General features: G+C 32.5%; 2 protein-coding genes and 1 long non-coding RNA gene across 6 annotated transcripts in view; 2 read left to right on the top strand and 1 right to left on the bottom strand.

The window, feature by feature from the left end:
• Positions 1–1780: 1780 nt before the first annotated feature.
• Positions 1781–15168, bottom strand: part of LOC112761483 (magnesium transporter MRS2-I-like) — a 27232-nt gene continuing 13844 nt past the window's right edge. The window contains exons 6-11 of the mRNA XM_029290512.2: positions 13508–13711; positions 13336–13380; positions 11487–11531; positions 11370–11399; positions 2735–2857; positions 1781–2078 (exon numbers count right to left, since the gene is read on the bottom strand). Of these exons, the coding sequence (XP_029146345.1) occupies positions 1998–2078; positions 2735–2857; positions 11370–11399; positions 11487–11531; positions 13336–13380; positions 13508–13711 (528 nt within the window). The 3' untranslated portion in view covers positions 1781–1997. The remainder of the gene's footprint in view (positions 2079–2734; positions 2858–11369; positions 11400–11486; positions 11532–13335; positions 13381–13507; positions 13712–15168) is intronic.
• On the top strand, positions 4492–8410 carry LOC112761499 (uncharacterized). Of its 4 annotated transcripts, XM_025808188.3 has the most exons (6): positions 4504–4997; positions 5811–5873; positions 7007–7097; positions 7207–7473; positions 7570–7677; positions 7750–8410. In XM_025808188.3, the coding sequence occupies exons 3-6, from the start codon at positions 7086–7088 to the stop codon at positions 8131–8133; spliced, it is 771 nt and encodes a 256-aa protein (XP_025663973.1). In that variant the 5' UTR covers positions 4504–4997; positions 5811–5873; positions 7007–7085; the 3' UTR covers positions 8134–8410. The 4 variants fall into 4 exon arrangements, with proteins under 4 accessions (XP_072063959.1, XP_025663974.1, XP_025663973.1 ...); XM_072207858.1 differs by lacking the exon at positions 5811–5873 and having other exon boundaries at positions 4492–4997; positions 5987–7097; XM_025808189.3 differs by lacking the exon at positions 5811–5873 and having other exon boundaries at positions 4496–4997.
• Positions 10388–11580, top strand: LOC140176457 (uncharacterized). The gene is made up of 2 exons (XR_011868011.1): positions 10388–10847; positions 10980–11580. It is a non-coding gene; the product is annotated as an uncharacterized lncRNA (long non-coding RNA).

Below are 15168 nucleotides of genomic sequence, written 5' to 3'. Positions count from 1 at the left end.
CTTTTTGACTGCTTGTTCAAAATTAAACTAATTTCGATTCATTTGTGAATTAATTGAGATTCACTTGATGCTGCTGATAAGTATTGACCAAATTTTTTATTCCTTAAGTAATTTTGGTTCATTTTTTAGTTTAATTGAGATTCATTTGAATCCATAAATAAATTGTATGTGTTTTTATTGATTATTGAGACTTTTTTACTGCTGGTTCAAAACTAAACTAATTTCTGTTCATTTGTGTGTTAATTGAGGTTTACCTGATGCTGTTGATAAGTATTGACCAAATTTTTTATTCCTTAAGTAATTTCGGTTTATTTCTTAATTTAATTGAGGTTTATTTGGATCCAGAAATGAATTGGATGTGTTTTTGTTGATGATTGAGTCTTTTTGACTGCTTATTTAAAATTCGGTTTATTTGTGAATTAATTGAGGTTCACTTGATGGTGTTGTTAAGTATTGACCAAGTTTTTTATTCCTTAAGTAATTTCCGTTCATTTCTTAGTTCAGAAATAAATTTCATGTGTTTTTATTGATGGTTGAGTCTTTTTTACTACTTGTTCAAAACTGAACTAATTGAATGGAATGGAGTGGAATCTAATGCAATTGAATAAAGTGATAATGAATAATTTCATTCTTCTTTGCTAAAAAATTTGGTCAATACTTATCAACAGCATCAAGTGAACCTCAATTAGCACACAATGAACTGAAATTAGTTCAGATTTGAATAAACTGTCAAAAAGATTCAATTATTAACAAAAATACATCGAATTTATTTCTGGATCTAAATGAACCTCAATTAAACTAAGAAATGAACCAAAATTACTTAAGGAATAAAAAATTTGGTCAATACTTATCAGCAGCATCAAGTGAATCTCAATTAATTCACAAATAAATCGAAATTAGTTTAATTTTGAACAAGCAGTCAAAAAGATTCAATTATCAACAAAAACACATCAAATTTATTTCTGGAGATGCAACGGCACTGATGATTTCTGCAGTAAGTTAGGTCCCTTTTTATCTGATAAGGCAATCAAAACAACAGATGGAGGGTTTCAAGATGTTAAACTTTATATGCGCTTGTTGAGGGCGTCGCGGAAAGTATGGAAGTCGCTGGCGCTTCTAGCAGCATTGCTGAAAGAGAGAGGTCTGTGTGTGATTGTTAGAGGTGAGTAGATTAATGTGAGAGAGAAGAGGAAGGTTTTTATAGATTTTAATTAGGTTTACTTAATCAATTTTAAATTTTTTAAATTTTGAATTTAAAAAATTTAAAATTAATAATTAATATAAATTAATGTGGTTTTGTTTAGTTTTTGGCTGGTAACCTTTTGGTTCCATATACTTTTCCTAATGTTATATATTGATTATGAAAGAATTATATCCGAAATCTCATTTTTAAATTTAATTTGAAAAAGATTAGAAACTAATTTAAGTGTCAAATGCCTTTTGCATGTACTTATATTCTGTTTTATTCATCAGGCAAAATATATCTCATCTATTCCAAAGAGATCAAGCTCAAACAAAGACCGGATGAATTATACTTCAAAAAGATTAATTAAAAAGCAACAATAATATCTAAATTAAAAAATATACAACTGTCTACGTATAAAATTTATAGTTAAAAATTATTACATAATTTAATATATTAATAAAATTATTATCTCACAGTTCCCAATAATAAATTTTATATAAAAATTGTACGTAAATTTTTAACGATTAAAAAATATAAGTAATATTCAACTAATACTTAAGATGCTAACATATACTTAAACTACTGCAGTATATATAAGCTCGAATAGCTCTTTTATAAAGTTGTTATACTCCATGTAAAGCCCCCAGCCCTAAAGAAGTAGTTACGAATAAATCAGTAATTGTTACAAAACTATGCAAGGGCCCGCAATATAATTTCAGGGATTATAACCACTGTTTGATAATTGTTAAAACTTGGAAGGAGATTTCTAATTACATGCATGCTGGTTTATATATTTTACCTTTTAAAATTATCAAAGTAACCCCTTCTTGCGAGCATAAGCAATAATTGTGAGAAACAGAGATGCAGTGCATATTGCTGTGACAATTATTACCTGCCATATACCCATACACGGAAACTTCTATTAGATTATATACATCAAAAAATTAAAAACTTAATCTCAAAAAAGGAAGTATAGGGTACAATGCATGCATTGAATTGTATTGTGTTCGATTTCAGTACGATATCAAATGTTTATTATCTCTGATATTCGGATGATTATTTTAAATAGTATGAATGTATTGTATTTGATAAATTAATAGTATTTTATCTTATATGTTTATTTTTAATTCAAATTGAACCAAATAAACAGCTCATTATATATATTATACAAATATTCAATTCACTCATTAATGAGATTTATCTCAAAATATACGGTGCATACGAAATTATGTTTCACTTAATTGCAAGCCGAAATTACCACTTATGCCCTACAATTTTCATAAAAAACCGATTTTAACCACGCGATAACATCTCTACAGTTACCCTTCAGTAACTTGGCCGCATGACGTTTTTAGGTTCTTAAGTCAAAATGTGTAACCATCATAGCCACCAATTTTTTTTTAAAGCTGGAGAGACTCGAATCAACAACCTTTAAATGAGTATAAAGAGGTTATGCTATTTAAATTATAACTGTTTCACCATCAAATTTATAGTCATCTCAGGCATGTATGTGCATAAAATTAAAAATAAAATAAAAACTGTGCATACCCATTTGAACATGAAACCATGGTTCTTTTTCCAATTGTACGGAAAACTCAAGCCAAATATATCATTGGTCATCAACGCAAAGATAGCTAAACAAAGATTTCCTGAGCTAAGGACGAGCTCCCACTGCATACCATATACAAAAATATAACTTCACAAATATAATTTGTTGAACCGAATTATAATAAAGAAGTCGATGAAAACCTTTTCAATCAACAGTTTTTAGCTGAAACTTTCTGGCGTGGGATTGGAAAGGAATGTAAAGGACATTAAGTAAAATAAAGAAAAAACGACTATTTTTATTCATAAATATTTAAAATATTAACAAAATTATTCGTAAAAAAAATAAAATTAAAATTGTATCCATCAAATAAAAAAATTTATTTGATAAAAATATCCAAAAATAAAATTTTTGTTGAATCCTTTAAAAAAACACTAAAAAATTTTAAAATACCCTTTAACTCTTCCACTTTTTTCTTCAATTTCTGCAACTATACCATCCATTTTTACTCGAATCTAAAAACCTTCCATCTTCATCACCTTAATCAGTTTTAACGTCACAACAACCACAACACCACCATTATCATCATTGTCACCGAAAAAAAAAAAAGGAAAAATCTTCAAGTAAAAAAAAATCTCAATTTGCAGAAAGCAAAGAATATGCTGCTCCCTGACCCATTATTTAAATTCTCCAATTCAATAATGACCAAGTTGCTCCTTTAACTCAAAGAAGAAGGAGGGTTGAAGAATATGCTGCAAATCCAAAATTCTTGCTTCGATGGGGTTGAAGCCATAGAAGAAAGAGGACAAAGAGCCATCATCTCTACGACCGTACGTCCAAGAGGAGCAACTGCAACCCTCCAATGACGATGTTGATTATGATATTGGTGGTGTGATTATTGTTGTTATGGTGGTGATGACGATGAAAGGTTATTAAAGTTTAAGATTTGAAAAAAAATGGGTGGGATAATTTTGGAGATCGAAGATAATGGAAGAGATAACGATAATTTTGAAAACAACAATGCTAGGGAATCAAAAAGGTACCAGTAAAAAATCAGCTAAATACCTCTGGGTAAATTCAAAACTTTTACATGGATGGTGTTTATGCTAGGTATTAGGATGTTTCTTTTCTTTGTAGATTGGATGGTTCTGAATCTATTTTTTAATTTATCATGTTTTAGGCATTTGGAGAGGAAAGGAGGGTGGAGAGACGGAAGCTAATTGAATCAGTTTCCGCGATTCATGTTGCAATGATACTGAACGTATCTCCTCCTAATTTGAATGTGGTGAAACATTGAATAACCAATATTTTAAATCATAAATAAATAAAACTAATTACTATATTTATAATTAATTAAGTTGTTCCATTCTTAGCTGATTTAGAGTTAGTTCCATATACTCTTCCTTTAAAAAATATTTTATGTTTTTCGAACGAGCCAACGAAAATCTATTAAGTTTATATTTGTAGAATAATGGAATGGTTTAAAATTTAGCATTTTGTATTTAATTATGGTATAAAATTCAGCTGCTTTATTAGAGTCAATTTCTCCCCCACCTCCATCCGTTCAGCAGTAGGGATGTTCAAAATCGATCCAGATCAAATTAAACCGACAAACCGAATTGAAAAAACCAAAAACCGGAAAAAAAAAAACATGTTTGGTTGTTTTTTGTGGTTCGGTTCAGTTTTTGGTTCTTACCATGAAAATCTCAATCGAACCGAACCGATAAGGTAAAAACCCTAAAAAAAACCACCCCCCAACCCCCAATTCCCCAAATGAGCGTTGCGTGACCTAACCCCCAGTCCCCCACCCCCAATCGAAACCTAGCACCCACGTTCTTGAGTCTCGAGGCCGGCGGCGAACCCACGTTCTTGCAGCACCTCCTAGTGCCGGCGAGAGACCGTTTCTCCCACCACCTCGAAGCCTTCCTCCCAACACCAAAGCCTTTTCACCCACTGCTCCCAGGACCTCTTCGTGGACAGAGCACCACGAAGCCCTAGGCACAGTTATCACCACCCTCGCAGGCTCGCACCCAGCAGTAGCACAGCACCACCCAGCGGACAGAGCACTGTTTCTGGCCACCCACGCAGCAGTAGCACAGCACGACGCCACCACCCACTGACCCAGCAGGCTAGCACAGCACCACGCCAGTGACGCCACCACCTAGCAGCGTTTCTGGCCACCACCTAGCAGCGTTTCCCAGTCCCCCACCCAGCCACCGATTCAAGTCATTAAAAGTCAATATGGAGTCTGAGCCACCGAGTCAGGTATGTAATTTGACTAATTTTTGTTCAATAATCATTGATTCATTGCTGTTGTTTGTTGGTATTGTTTACTTTATTGTTGGTATTGTTGTTTGTTGATTCATTGTTGCTGACTTGCTATCATTGTTGATCATTGTTCAATAAATTTTATGTATTTATATCTATTGCGCTCTTGCTCAGCACAATTTCGGTTTTTGCTTCTTCCTTCCTTGAATATGTTTAACTTTTATTTCTATTCTGTTGTCTGATTTTGTTGAGCCTCTGCTTTTACTTGGACTTTCCAACACCATTTCTTGTTGCTTTCCATTTGATTCGAATTTGTGGCTTTCTTATTATAAATTTGTTCTTGATTATCGATTGTTGCTCTTAGTTCACTGCTATTATTAATTTTTTAATTTGTTCTTCATTTTAATTTGTTTTTTATTTTGAGTTTAGGGTTCACTGCTGCTATTATTGATTATTGATGAGGTAATTCTGAATTGAATAGATATCTTTATTAATCAAATCAAAAAATTTTATAGATGTCTTTATTCTTTATCATGTTGAGTGTTTACTCTTAAAATTTATTTTAATCAGATGGTTCTAGATGATGGAATAAGTATGTATGTATGTATGTATGTATGTATCAATAGGTTGATTAGATGGTTGCTGGATTGATGGATCTAATTGCAGTCTTGCTCTTATTGTTGCACAGAAGGTTCTGATAACTGATATGATTCAAGATTCACCTTTTTCATTGGCTAAAGTACCAACTAAGAATAAAGAATATAGAGATAAATATTTATTTACTGAATATTCTTATTGAATTGTGTGTAGTTAGCATGCCTTATATGCTCTTAAACTTTGAGTTGATCCATTGATTCGGGCACATGTATCATGGTATGAATTGTTCTCTTTATTATTAGAATGTATAACTAGATTCGAATATTTTTTTACTTGTGTTATATTATTATTAGTATTGTTCTTATTATGTAACTGCTTTTTGATTTCAGGTTAGTTTGTGTTAAGAAGTTTAGCTGTTTTGTTGGAGAAGACATTATAACTTGGCTATCTTTCAATGGAAATTTATTTTTACTTTCAATTGTGTTGACTATTGAACTTTTAAACTTCTTTGATTTTTGTATTTGAATTCCTTTTGTCGTTAAATTTCAATAGACTAAGACTTTGTTAGCTATTGTGTATTTGTGTTTGTCGATTTCAATGTTATGACTTTGTGAAATAGTATGGTAGTATTTTTTTTGAATTGATTGAAAAAACTGAACAAACCGAAGCAAACCAAACCGATTTTAATTGATTTGGTTTGGTTCGGATGGCCTCGATAAAAAAAATCGAACCAAACCGAATCACAGTTTAATTAGACGATCGGATCGGATGACCTTTCTCTCAAAAACCAAACCAAACCGCACCACGAACACCCCTATTCAGTAGTCCACTCTTTTGATGACGACGTCACTTTCAGCGATAGACACTGCGGGGCTAAAATTTTCTCACGGATTCCAGTCAGATGCCCCTCCACCACCTCCAATCATACATATGACGATTTGTGTTTATAGTTTGACAGCGTGACTACTATTTTAAGTTTTTTAAATGCAAACTATTTTGACATTTTTATTCTAACGTATGTGGTTGCTAATCTTAAGTTTTTCATTTTAGTTAATTAGTTTAATTTAGTTAGATTCAATTTTCTGGCTTTAGTGGATTTAAGTTGTTAAGATAGGTTCGATTTAGGTTAGTGGGTTTGAACTATTGAAAGTGTTTGAGAATTTCTTATGTTGATGGATATTGTTGTTTAAGTCATATAATGTCATATTGATTTGTTTGTGAATTGTTTAAGTTAATTATTGATGGATAGAGTTTTAGACGCCTTCTAATTATAAATGACGCTCAACCTAAATTTCTAACAAATCTAAATATATAATTGAAGTTTATAGATTATTTCAAATTTGATTTAAACTACTAATCTTAAGTTTTTCATTGAGAGGTTTGTGCTAAATAACAATGCATGTACATAGGAGTGTATCAATGTCATCAAGCTGATGTACAATCACCCATGGCTGAGCACAAGAAGATCCATACTGAGACCAAAGAACGATGATTTCAGAAGTGAGCGGCAAAAACTCAACATATTCAAACCTTGGCTAGTTTACATTTTTTATTTTGTTTAATTATGTATTTAATTTCGATTAACTAGTGCTAAATGTTCTTTATGCAGAAACAATTTATATGGGACAAGACTCATGATATCATGATCAAGAAGATCTTCGACCATCGGATGGTTAGGTGGCTTCAGCAGATGATGGAGGACGTACATGAGAGGCGCGATCACCTCACTATTTGGCTCTACCCACATATTAAGAAGGCATTGTACGCCTATTGGAAGACTGATAAGGGGTTCAGGCAATGCCGTCTCACAAACAGAGCTAACAGAGCATCGACCGTGTCGTTGAAGTTGACTTTCATGAGGACAAAAGCTAGACTGGTATGTAACTTATTTCATTTTGCTATTAAGTTTGTTTTGTCTTTGACATTTAATGTCATTATTACTTGATTTAACATATTGTTTCAACATGTGTAGTCTAAAACGTTAGATCGTGATGCGATGATGGTAGAGACCTTCAAGTATACTCACACTTTGAAGGAGAACAAGGAGAGATTTGCTAATCGGCGGTCTGCGAATCATTTTGTGAGTAAACATCATTTGATGTAAAGATTTCAATTAACTCCTATCATCATAATCATAACATATATTATGCAGGAGTCCTCCACGCAGAGACTAGTGGTCACAACCCAGCAATCCCAGCCTACTAAAGAGGACAACAACAACTCCGTTGATCCAGTCATCAATTCTGACACGGTTTGGTGCGAGACCGCATCTAAGCCGTACAAGAATTGCGTCTACGGGATGGGATCGTTCTTCACCAACAACCTCTGCACCTCTATATTGAAGGCTTTATCTGCCTCTGCCACCAGTCGCGCTGTCGATCCAAAGGACAACAACGTCGATTTGAGGAAGCAGGTTCTGAATCTCACCCAAAGCCTTCCCCAACAAGCTCAGCAGCTGCAACAGTCTGGGGGGAGAGATAATGAGATCCTAGCACACGTGTCAGACACAGATCCCCTTTGGTTGGGGCTTAAGTAGGAGTTGAAGCGATTTCAGCGGATGAAGCAACAGATAACGGTGTACTAGGAGTAGAAGCGCGCTAATGGCAGTGGCGTTGCTTGAGGGGTACCAACATCACTATCTAGTTCGCCGCCTCAACAGGACCAGGGAGATGACAACAACCATGACTATCAGGATCCATAGTGATCAAGGTTTTGTTTTAGACTATCTGATTGTATTTTATTTATTTGACTTTTTATTTTATTTGTACACTTGATATTTAATAAAATCATTATTTGGTTTCTATTATTTAAAATTTGACTACTAATTGTGTAAAAAATAAATTAAAAAAAACAAAAAAAAAATAGAATTTGACTACTAATTGTGTTTAAAAAATAAAACAAAAAAAATTGAAGTTACTGTCGGTTTTACCGGTGGAAATATTATGCCAGTAACCAAATAGTTTTCAGGCAAAGAATTCACCGTAAAATCTGACGGTACTCAACATTTTTTTTGTAGTATTAGCAGATCAGCAAGCTTCATTCACATCCAATCTCACACCAATTTGGTATGCTTTTATCCAATCACCCACCCTATCCCCCCTTATATTGTTCTCCTTGGAATCAGCCATGAACATTGAGCAAACCTTGTGATCATGATTTTTGCACAATAGGTACACACGGTACCCAGCCTTTCATATTATAGCACATTGTCTATAGGAGTGTTCACAGATCGGATCGAATATGGCTAAAATTTTTATCCAATCCGCAATATAATTATCATATCGGATCCCATATCTGCATTTTTTAGGCTTGGATCCGATCCGATCCGCAAATTTAAGAATCGGATCAGATATATCCGGCAAGAATAGTATCACCGAAAGAACAACAACCATCAGAATGCTAAATTTAATACAACAACAATCATCAGAGAAAACTCAGAATTTTATAATAGTACTATTAAAACATTTAATCCCTAATAGTATCTACATTTAAAATATAGAAAAAAAATAAATTTTATAAGACCAGAACTTAAACAATTTATTGAAGACCAAAAGACCAGAAGCAGATGCCAAGTGAAGCCAGAAGACCAAAAAGCGAAACGCAAAAGCCAAAAGCAGAAACTGAACTGAAGCTAGAAGCAGAAACTAGATGCAAAACAATTGTGACAAACCTCGAGGAACATTAAAACAGAGGTGAGCGGCGAACGCCAATAGAGAGCAGTGAATGTCCACAGAGAGCAGCAAACGACGATAGAGTGAGGAAGAGAGGACTGGACAATGGTTGTGGACTGGCAACGAAGAGGAGTGAGGTGAGGTGAGGTTTGCCGTTCGACCTCCGGTGTGATAGCACAAAGAACGGCGGCGGTGGTAGACTGCTAGATGGCGGTGAGGACGGGGTGAAGAGTAAGAGGTGAGGGAGGAGAGGGGCATAGCTAGAGGTGGCAAACGGGCTGAAACCCGCCGATCCAGCCCGTGTAACTCACTAAAAAAGGCGAGTCAGGCTGAAAAATTGAAACCACCTAATCCACAGGCTTTGGCAGGCTTTTTCGGCTGGCCCAGCATTTTTTTTGTAATTGAAAATGTTCTAAGTAATAATTTAGATTATATTCTATGTTTGATTTATTAGAGACTTAAAGATATTTAATTATATATTTTGAACAATGTTGGTTTTATTATTTTGTTTCAAAAAACTTGGTTGATGATTATGTTTATTACATATTTAGAATTATAAAGACTTTAATGTTTATGGATTTAGAAATTATAAATTTATTGAAATGGTTGTGAAATCATATATATTATTTAATATTTAATAGTTTATTAATAAAAAAAAGAATTGGCGGGCTTAACCCGCCATCCCACCGTTAGGCGGAGCGGGGATGGAATTCAGGACCGCCTCACTAGGAGAGGCGGAGCGGACCAGCCCGTTAAATGACGGGCTTTCAGCACGACGGACTAGTCCATTTGTCACCCGTAAACACAGCAACACAATAGAAGGTGAGAGTGGCTAGAGGATTAGGGTTTTGAATGTTAAAATAATTATATATATATTTTTAATTATAATTTTTTAATTTATTTTGCGGATCTGTAGATATAATTTTTTAATTTATTTTGCGGATCTGTAGATAAAGATGCAAAATCTGCTATCGAATTCTATTTAATTGTGGATCCGATAATCATATGAATCAGATAAGATCCACAAAATGCAGATCGAATACGGATAAATACGGCAGCAAATCAAATCTGATCTATAAACACTCTAATTTTCTATGGGAATTTTGTTTGGACCTGCTATTTTTAGCGTATCTCTGACCAAACCTTCTCCTTGCATCTCCACCCTAGCTTTCACAATCCGTGAATCTCTTTCTTTGACATTGAAGAAATCCACTTTGAGCACGCTCCCAATACCATTGCCTAGTTTTCTAGCCACCTCCAATGTTTTAAAGTTCGCAGAAAGTCCCCAAAATTGTACCCACAATGACAACCTTGTAATTAATTGATATTCCACACTTCTGTCTTCCTTCCACCACTGTACTTGTAACGAGAAGTCTTTAAATAACCACGGTGAGCCTCGCTCTGCCCTCACTGTCTTCCACTCATTATCAAAGTAGAATTGAATTTGGTTGTGCCTAAACTCCACTACTTTGAATCCATCTGGTCTTCCCATATTGCTCTCAATGTGCCCTCCATGGTCCCAGCTGAGAACTGTTTCTCTGCGAAGAGTCTAGCCATCAAACTATTTCGGCAAGCATCGGTACCTTGTCTTACGTCCTCCTCCTCCAGTTATATAATGCCTTCCAGATTTCCTCTGTCTCCCTCCTTGTTGTTAGCATTGTTCCTCCTTTGTCAACTATCCTGATTGAAACTCTACATTATTTGTTTTTAGGTTGCGGTTCAATTGTCTTGGTTGAGATGTAACGTTGACCTTATGGCGCAGGTACTTTATTTGGTGAAACCTTAGCAGAGCAGATACACTCTTGATGGCACAAGTTATGATTTTATTGGATGGACAAATTAGTTCTTCTGATACTTGCAATCAAATTTTTAATATAAGATAATTAGGCCATAAAAATATATTCTAAAAGAAATTAATCTTCATTTAAAACGACAAAAAAACTAATTTATTTGATAAAGATAATTTTTGAAGACGTTTAAAGAATAAAAAGTTATTGAAACTAAAATATCTGACTTAAAATGTCTTGAAGATTAATTAGGTGTTTACTCTTTTAATCTATTATAGATTATGTAATTGGATACGAAGGATATGTAGACTTACCTTAATCAGCTTATTTCGACGACTGTCAATCTGCAGGATGCAACAATTTTACATTTAGCATTTGTCATTATGAACTTAGTACCAGCAACTATTATTCCCTCTAGTGCATAATGTTACCTGTATATTAATATAATCTTCTGTTCCGTCAATGTACTCCTTCATCTGCAAATTAAACGTAAAGAAAAATCAGTAGAAAAATCTGTAAAATTTTGTAGTATAAGGACAATTCAGACTTCAAAAATAATAATAATTGATCCATTTTCATTGAAGAGTTATAACTTATAACTCGAGTACTCAACCATTGTTGCTAGACAATTAGAAGCAGTAACAAAACTTTCGTTATAGCTGAAGAATTTTTGAAACCTCTGTTACATTGTGTGACACTTTATTCGTTTTTTGTCAATTTAAAATATTTTACTAGATAGAACTTTTTGATAAAGCTTTTTACATATAATTTTTTTCTATTTGACCGACTCTTAATAAAAATATTAATTTATAATATTACAAAACTTTGAGAGAAATTATAAAATCTAATTATTATGGTATAAAATTTTTAAGTTCTATATTTTTTTTACTGTTAACCTTTAGATTTAAAATTCTTATACAAGTATTAATTCCTTTTATATATATATATATACCAAAGGTTAAAAATTTATTCTCCAAACTAAATTGTGGTATCAGGATTAGGCTCAAGAGTTTGAAAATGAAAAAATAGAGAAAACAGAATATTTGTGAAAAATAGAATTTATATTAATCCAGACTAAATTAAGTATGAGGACGAAGCTTTAAGGGTTCGAGAATGAAGGAGAGAGAGAATAGAGTATTTGCGAAGAGTAGAGAATTAATTTATTGTATTAATCATACTCAAGAGGTTACCAGACACGCATATATGTATCAGATAAGTGAACTTTTTAGAATCTGTTACAACCACATGCTAACTAGTCTAATTAACCCCTTAACAGTTTAGTTGATGAGATGACACACTATAACTAATTCTTTTAACACCATGTTGACTAGACTAACTACTTCTACCTCCATAAATAATATACTCATTTTCCTCACTAATTTTGGTATAATTTAAGTCCTAATTATTGGTGGATTTAGGAGTTGATTTTTAGTATAAATTAAAAGAGATCTGTCTGAATATATTAATAGACACCAAAACGTACTTAATAAAATAAGATAGCATTTGTTTTTAAAAATTGATACTAAGAAATTGAGATTTAGTATTGTATTTAATGGTAAGAGATTTAAATTAAAATTTTAGTTTTAAGACACAAAATTTTAATCTCTTCAGTACTTCTAAAAAATAAAGATATAGAAAACTGAAATTTTTGTATACAGAGATTGAAATTTTAATAATACTTTTTTTAAAAAATATCCTCATTTAATTTTTTAAATTTTAAATGTATCCCTTAATTTCTATATTTATCTTAAACTAAATATAATATTAAGACATAATTGAGTCTAATGTATTTTATATCAAACATAATATAAAGACTTAATTTAGTCTTTTTTTTTTTAATCTTTGTTTTTCAGTCTCAATCCCTTAATCTTTGTGTTCCTTTCAAACTCAGCTTTAGAATTTATCAAGTATAACAAAAAAAAAAAAATACAAACAAAATCATATTCTTGAATGGTAATATATATTAATAGTATCATATATTACATCCCGTATATGTAAAGATAAATGATATTGTGCAGGTATACACGAATAATAATTTGCAACAATTTTTAATGTAAAAAACCTAAAAAAGAAGTCCATTTTTTAATGTAAAAAACCTAAAAAAGAAGTCCATTAACTACATATATCTAACCTATTAAGGACGAAATCTAACCTAACTTGATCTGTTTCTATTCTTTTATTTGAAACATTTCTTTTCTTTAATTAATTTTTATAATTGTACAGTAACTCAAATCCCATGTAGCAGTGTGTGTGCCTTGTGTATGTGTATGTTATGCTTACATTGATTAATTTTTCCAGTGTCCGGTCAATTTGCACGAAATAAGCCTGCAAATAAAAGTAACAAAAAATGTAGTTTTGACACTAAATTATTTTTAGCTAATATATAATAACGGTATTTACTATTTTATATAGTTTTAAGTTTGCAAGGCAAATTAATAAAGATGCATGTAACCTCCAATAACATTTCAAGCTCCTTCACATCATTTTCTTCACCGTGAATTGTTGATAAACTTGAGATCTTGGATCCTGAGGTTGGGGAGATAGAAGCCTTATTAGCAGCACCTGATATACTAACTGGCGAAAGCAGCTTTCTTGACAAGCACAGGTCAGCCATATCTTGGTCATCGTCCAATAGACGTTCAAGCTCATCTCTCACCTATGCTGTTTGACAAGATCTTAAATAACAAAATACATCTTGCAGTTGATAATTATTGGTTATATTTTTATTTTCATTTTATTTTGTTCTGAGAAGTGTTAGGGCTTTAGGGGTCAGCAAATTTTGTAATTTGTAATTATTATTTAATTATTATTAATATTTTTAATAATATGAGATGATATCTAATAATATAGAATTGTTCACTTTTTTTTATTGATTAAATTCGGACCAAATTTTAATAAAACTGCTAACCCTTAGACTTTCTCAATAAAATATTACTATGTCTCAAACATATTTAGATTAAATACACCTAATCACCTGTCGTATAGATGTTCCATTCTTAACAATTTAAGTTATGAATATGTGTAACATACAAGAACTAATGACTGAGCCCGTAATTCGCACGAAAATGCAAAATTAATAATAATGTTCCATTAAGAGAATGATTTATTAATTGTATCGAAATATTAGTTCGTATCTAATAAAAAAAATTTTATTGTATTCGTGAAACACATCATGTAAGAGAATAGGGTACTTTATTAAAAAACTATAATTACTATTTTTGGTATTTTCTTGTTAAATTTATCGTTTTTATTAAAAAGTAGGGTACTTTATTAGTTATTTGGAAATCAAAATTTAATAAGAGAATCAACTATTGTTCAACTAATGTCTATCAACTTTTTTAAAAATGATCCTTTTATCTTAACTTGTAAACTATAAACTTTAAAATTCTAAATTTTAAATTCTAAATAATATTAAACCACTCTTCCACCTTAGCCCATGACAACAATAAAGACGTCTCACGGCCCACAAATTCAGCCCAACAGAATACACAAATTAAATTATAATTTAGTCTTTATCTTATCTTATAGTTATCTTTTTCTTTCACAATTCTTTTATTTTCCTATTCTTTCACAATTTTATTATCTCTGTTTCAAAAATTACTTCAGCACTCATATGTGAACTCACTTTTTCATTCTTCTTCTTGCACACTATCGTTTCCTAACCAAGTTGAACCTATGACCACTGAATCACTTTCAACACTAGACACCAGTCCACCATCACCTTCTCATCCCCCGTCACCTTCTTCACCACCTGAGCAACCCCATCCTCGTCATTCCGACCGGCCTCACCGACCTCCAGCATATCTCTATGATTACTTGTGTAATTCTTTTCTCATCTCTACAAATCAATCCCCCTCAAAGTGCAAGTATCCTTTATCTTCAGTCATGTCTTTTTCTTCTCTTTCATCTTCACATAAAAAGTTTCTTTTATCTCTACATTATGACGTTGAGTCAAAGTCTTTTAAGGACGCCAATCAACACTCTAATTGGCGTAGTGCTATGAAAGATGAGTTGGATGCTCTTGAGCAGAACAAAACTTGGCGTCTTGTTGATTGCCCTACAGGGGTTAAGCCGGTTGGCTGTAAATGGGTCTATCGCATCAAACGCAAGCCT

This window comes from Arachis hypogaea, chromosome 2 (genome assembly GCF_003086295.3).
Source record: "Arachis hypogaea cultivar Tifrunner chromosome 2, arahy.Tifrunner.gnm2.J5K5, whole genome shotgun sequence".
In the NCBI taxonomy this organism is placed as follows: Eukaryota; Viridiplantae; Streptophyta; class Magnoliopsida; order Fabales; family Fabaceae; genus Arachis; species Arachis hypogaea.
Note: the sequence above shows the minus strand (reverse complement) of the source record. Positions and strands in the feature narration are given on the sequence as shown.

Excerpts from the sequence above, each read along its gene's own strand:
- LOC112761499 (XM_072207858.1), top strand. Across the intron at positions 7,474-7,569 it reads TGAGGACAAAAGCTAGACTG|TCTAAAACGTTAGATCGTGA; the intron begins GTATGTAACTTA and ends CAACATGTGTAG. Across the intron at positions 7,678-7,749 it reads GGCGGTCTGCGAATCATTTT|GAGTCCTCCACGCAGAGACT; the intron begins GTGAGTAAACAT and ends TATATTATGCAG.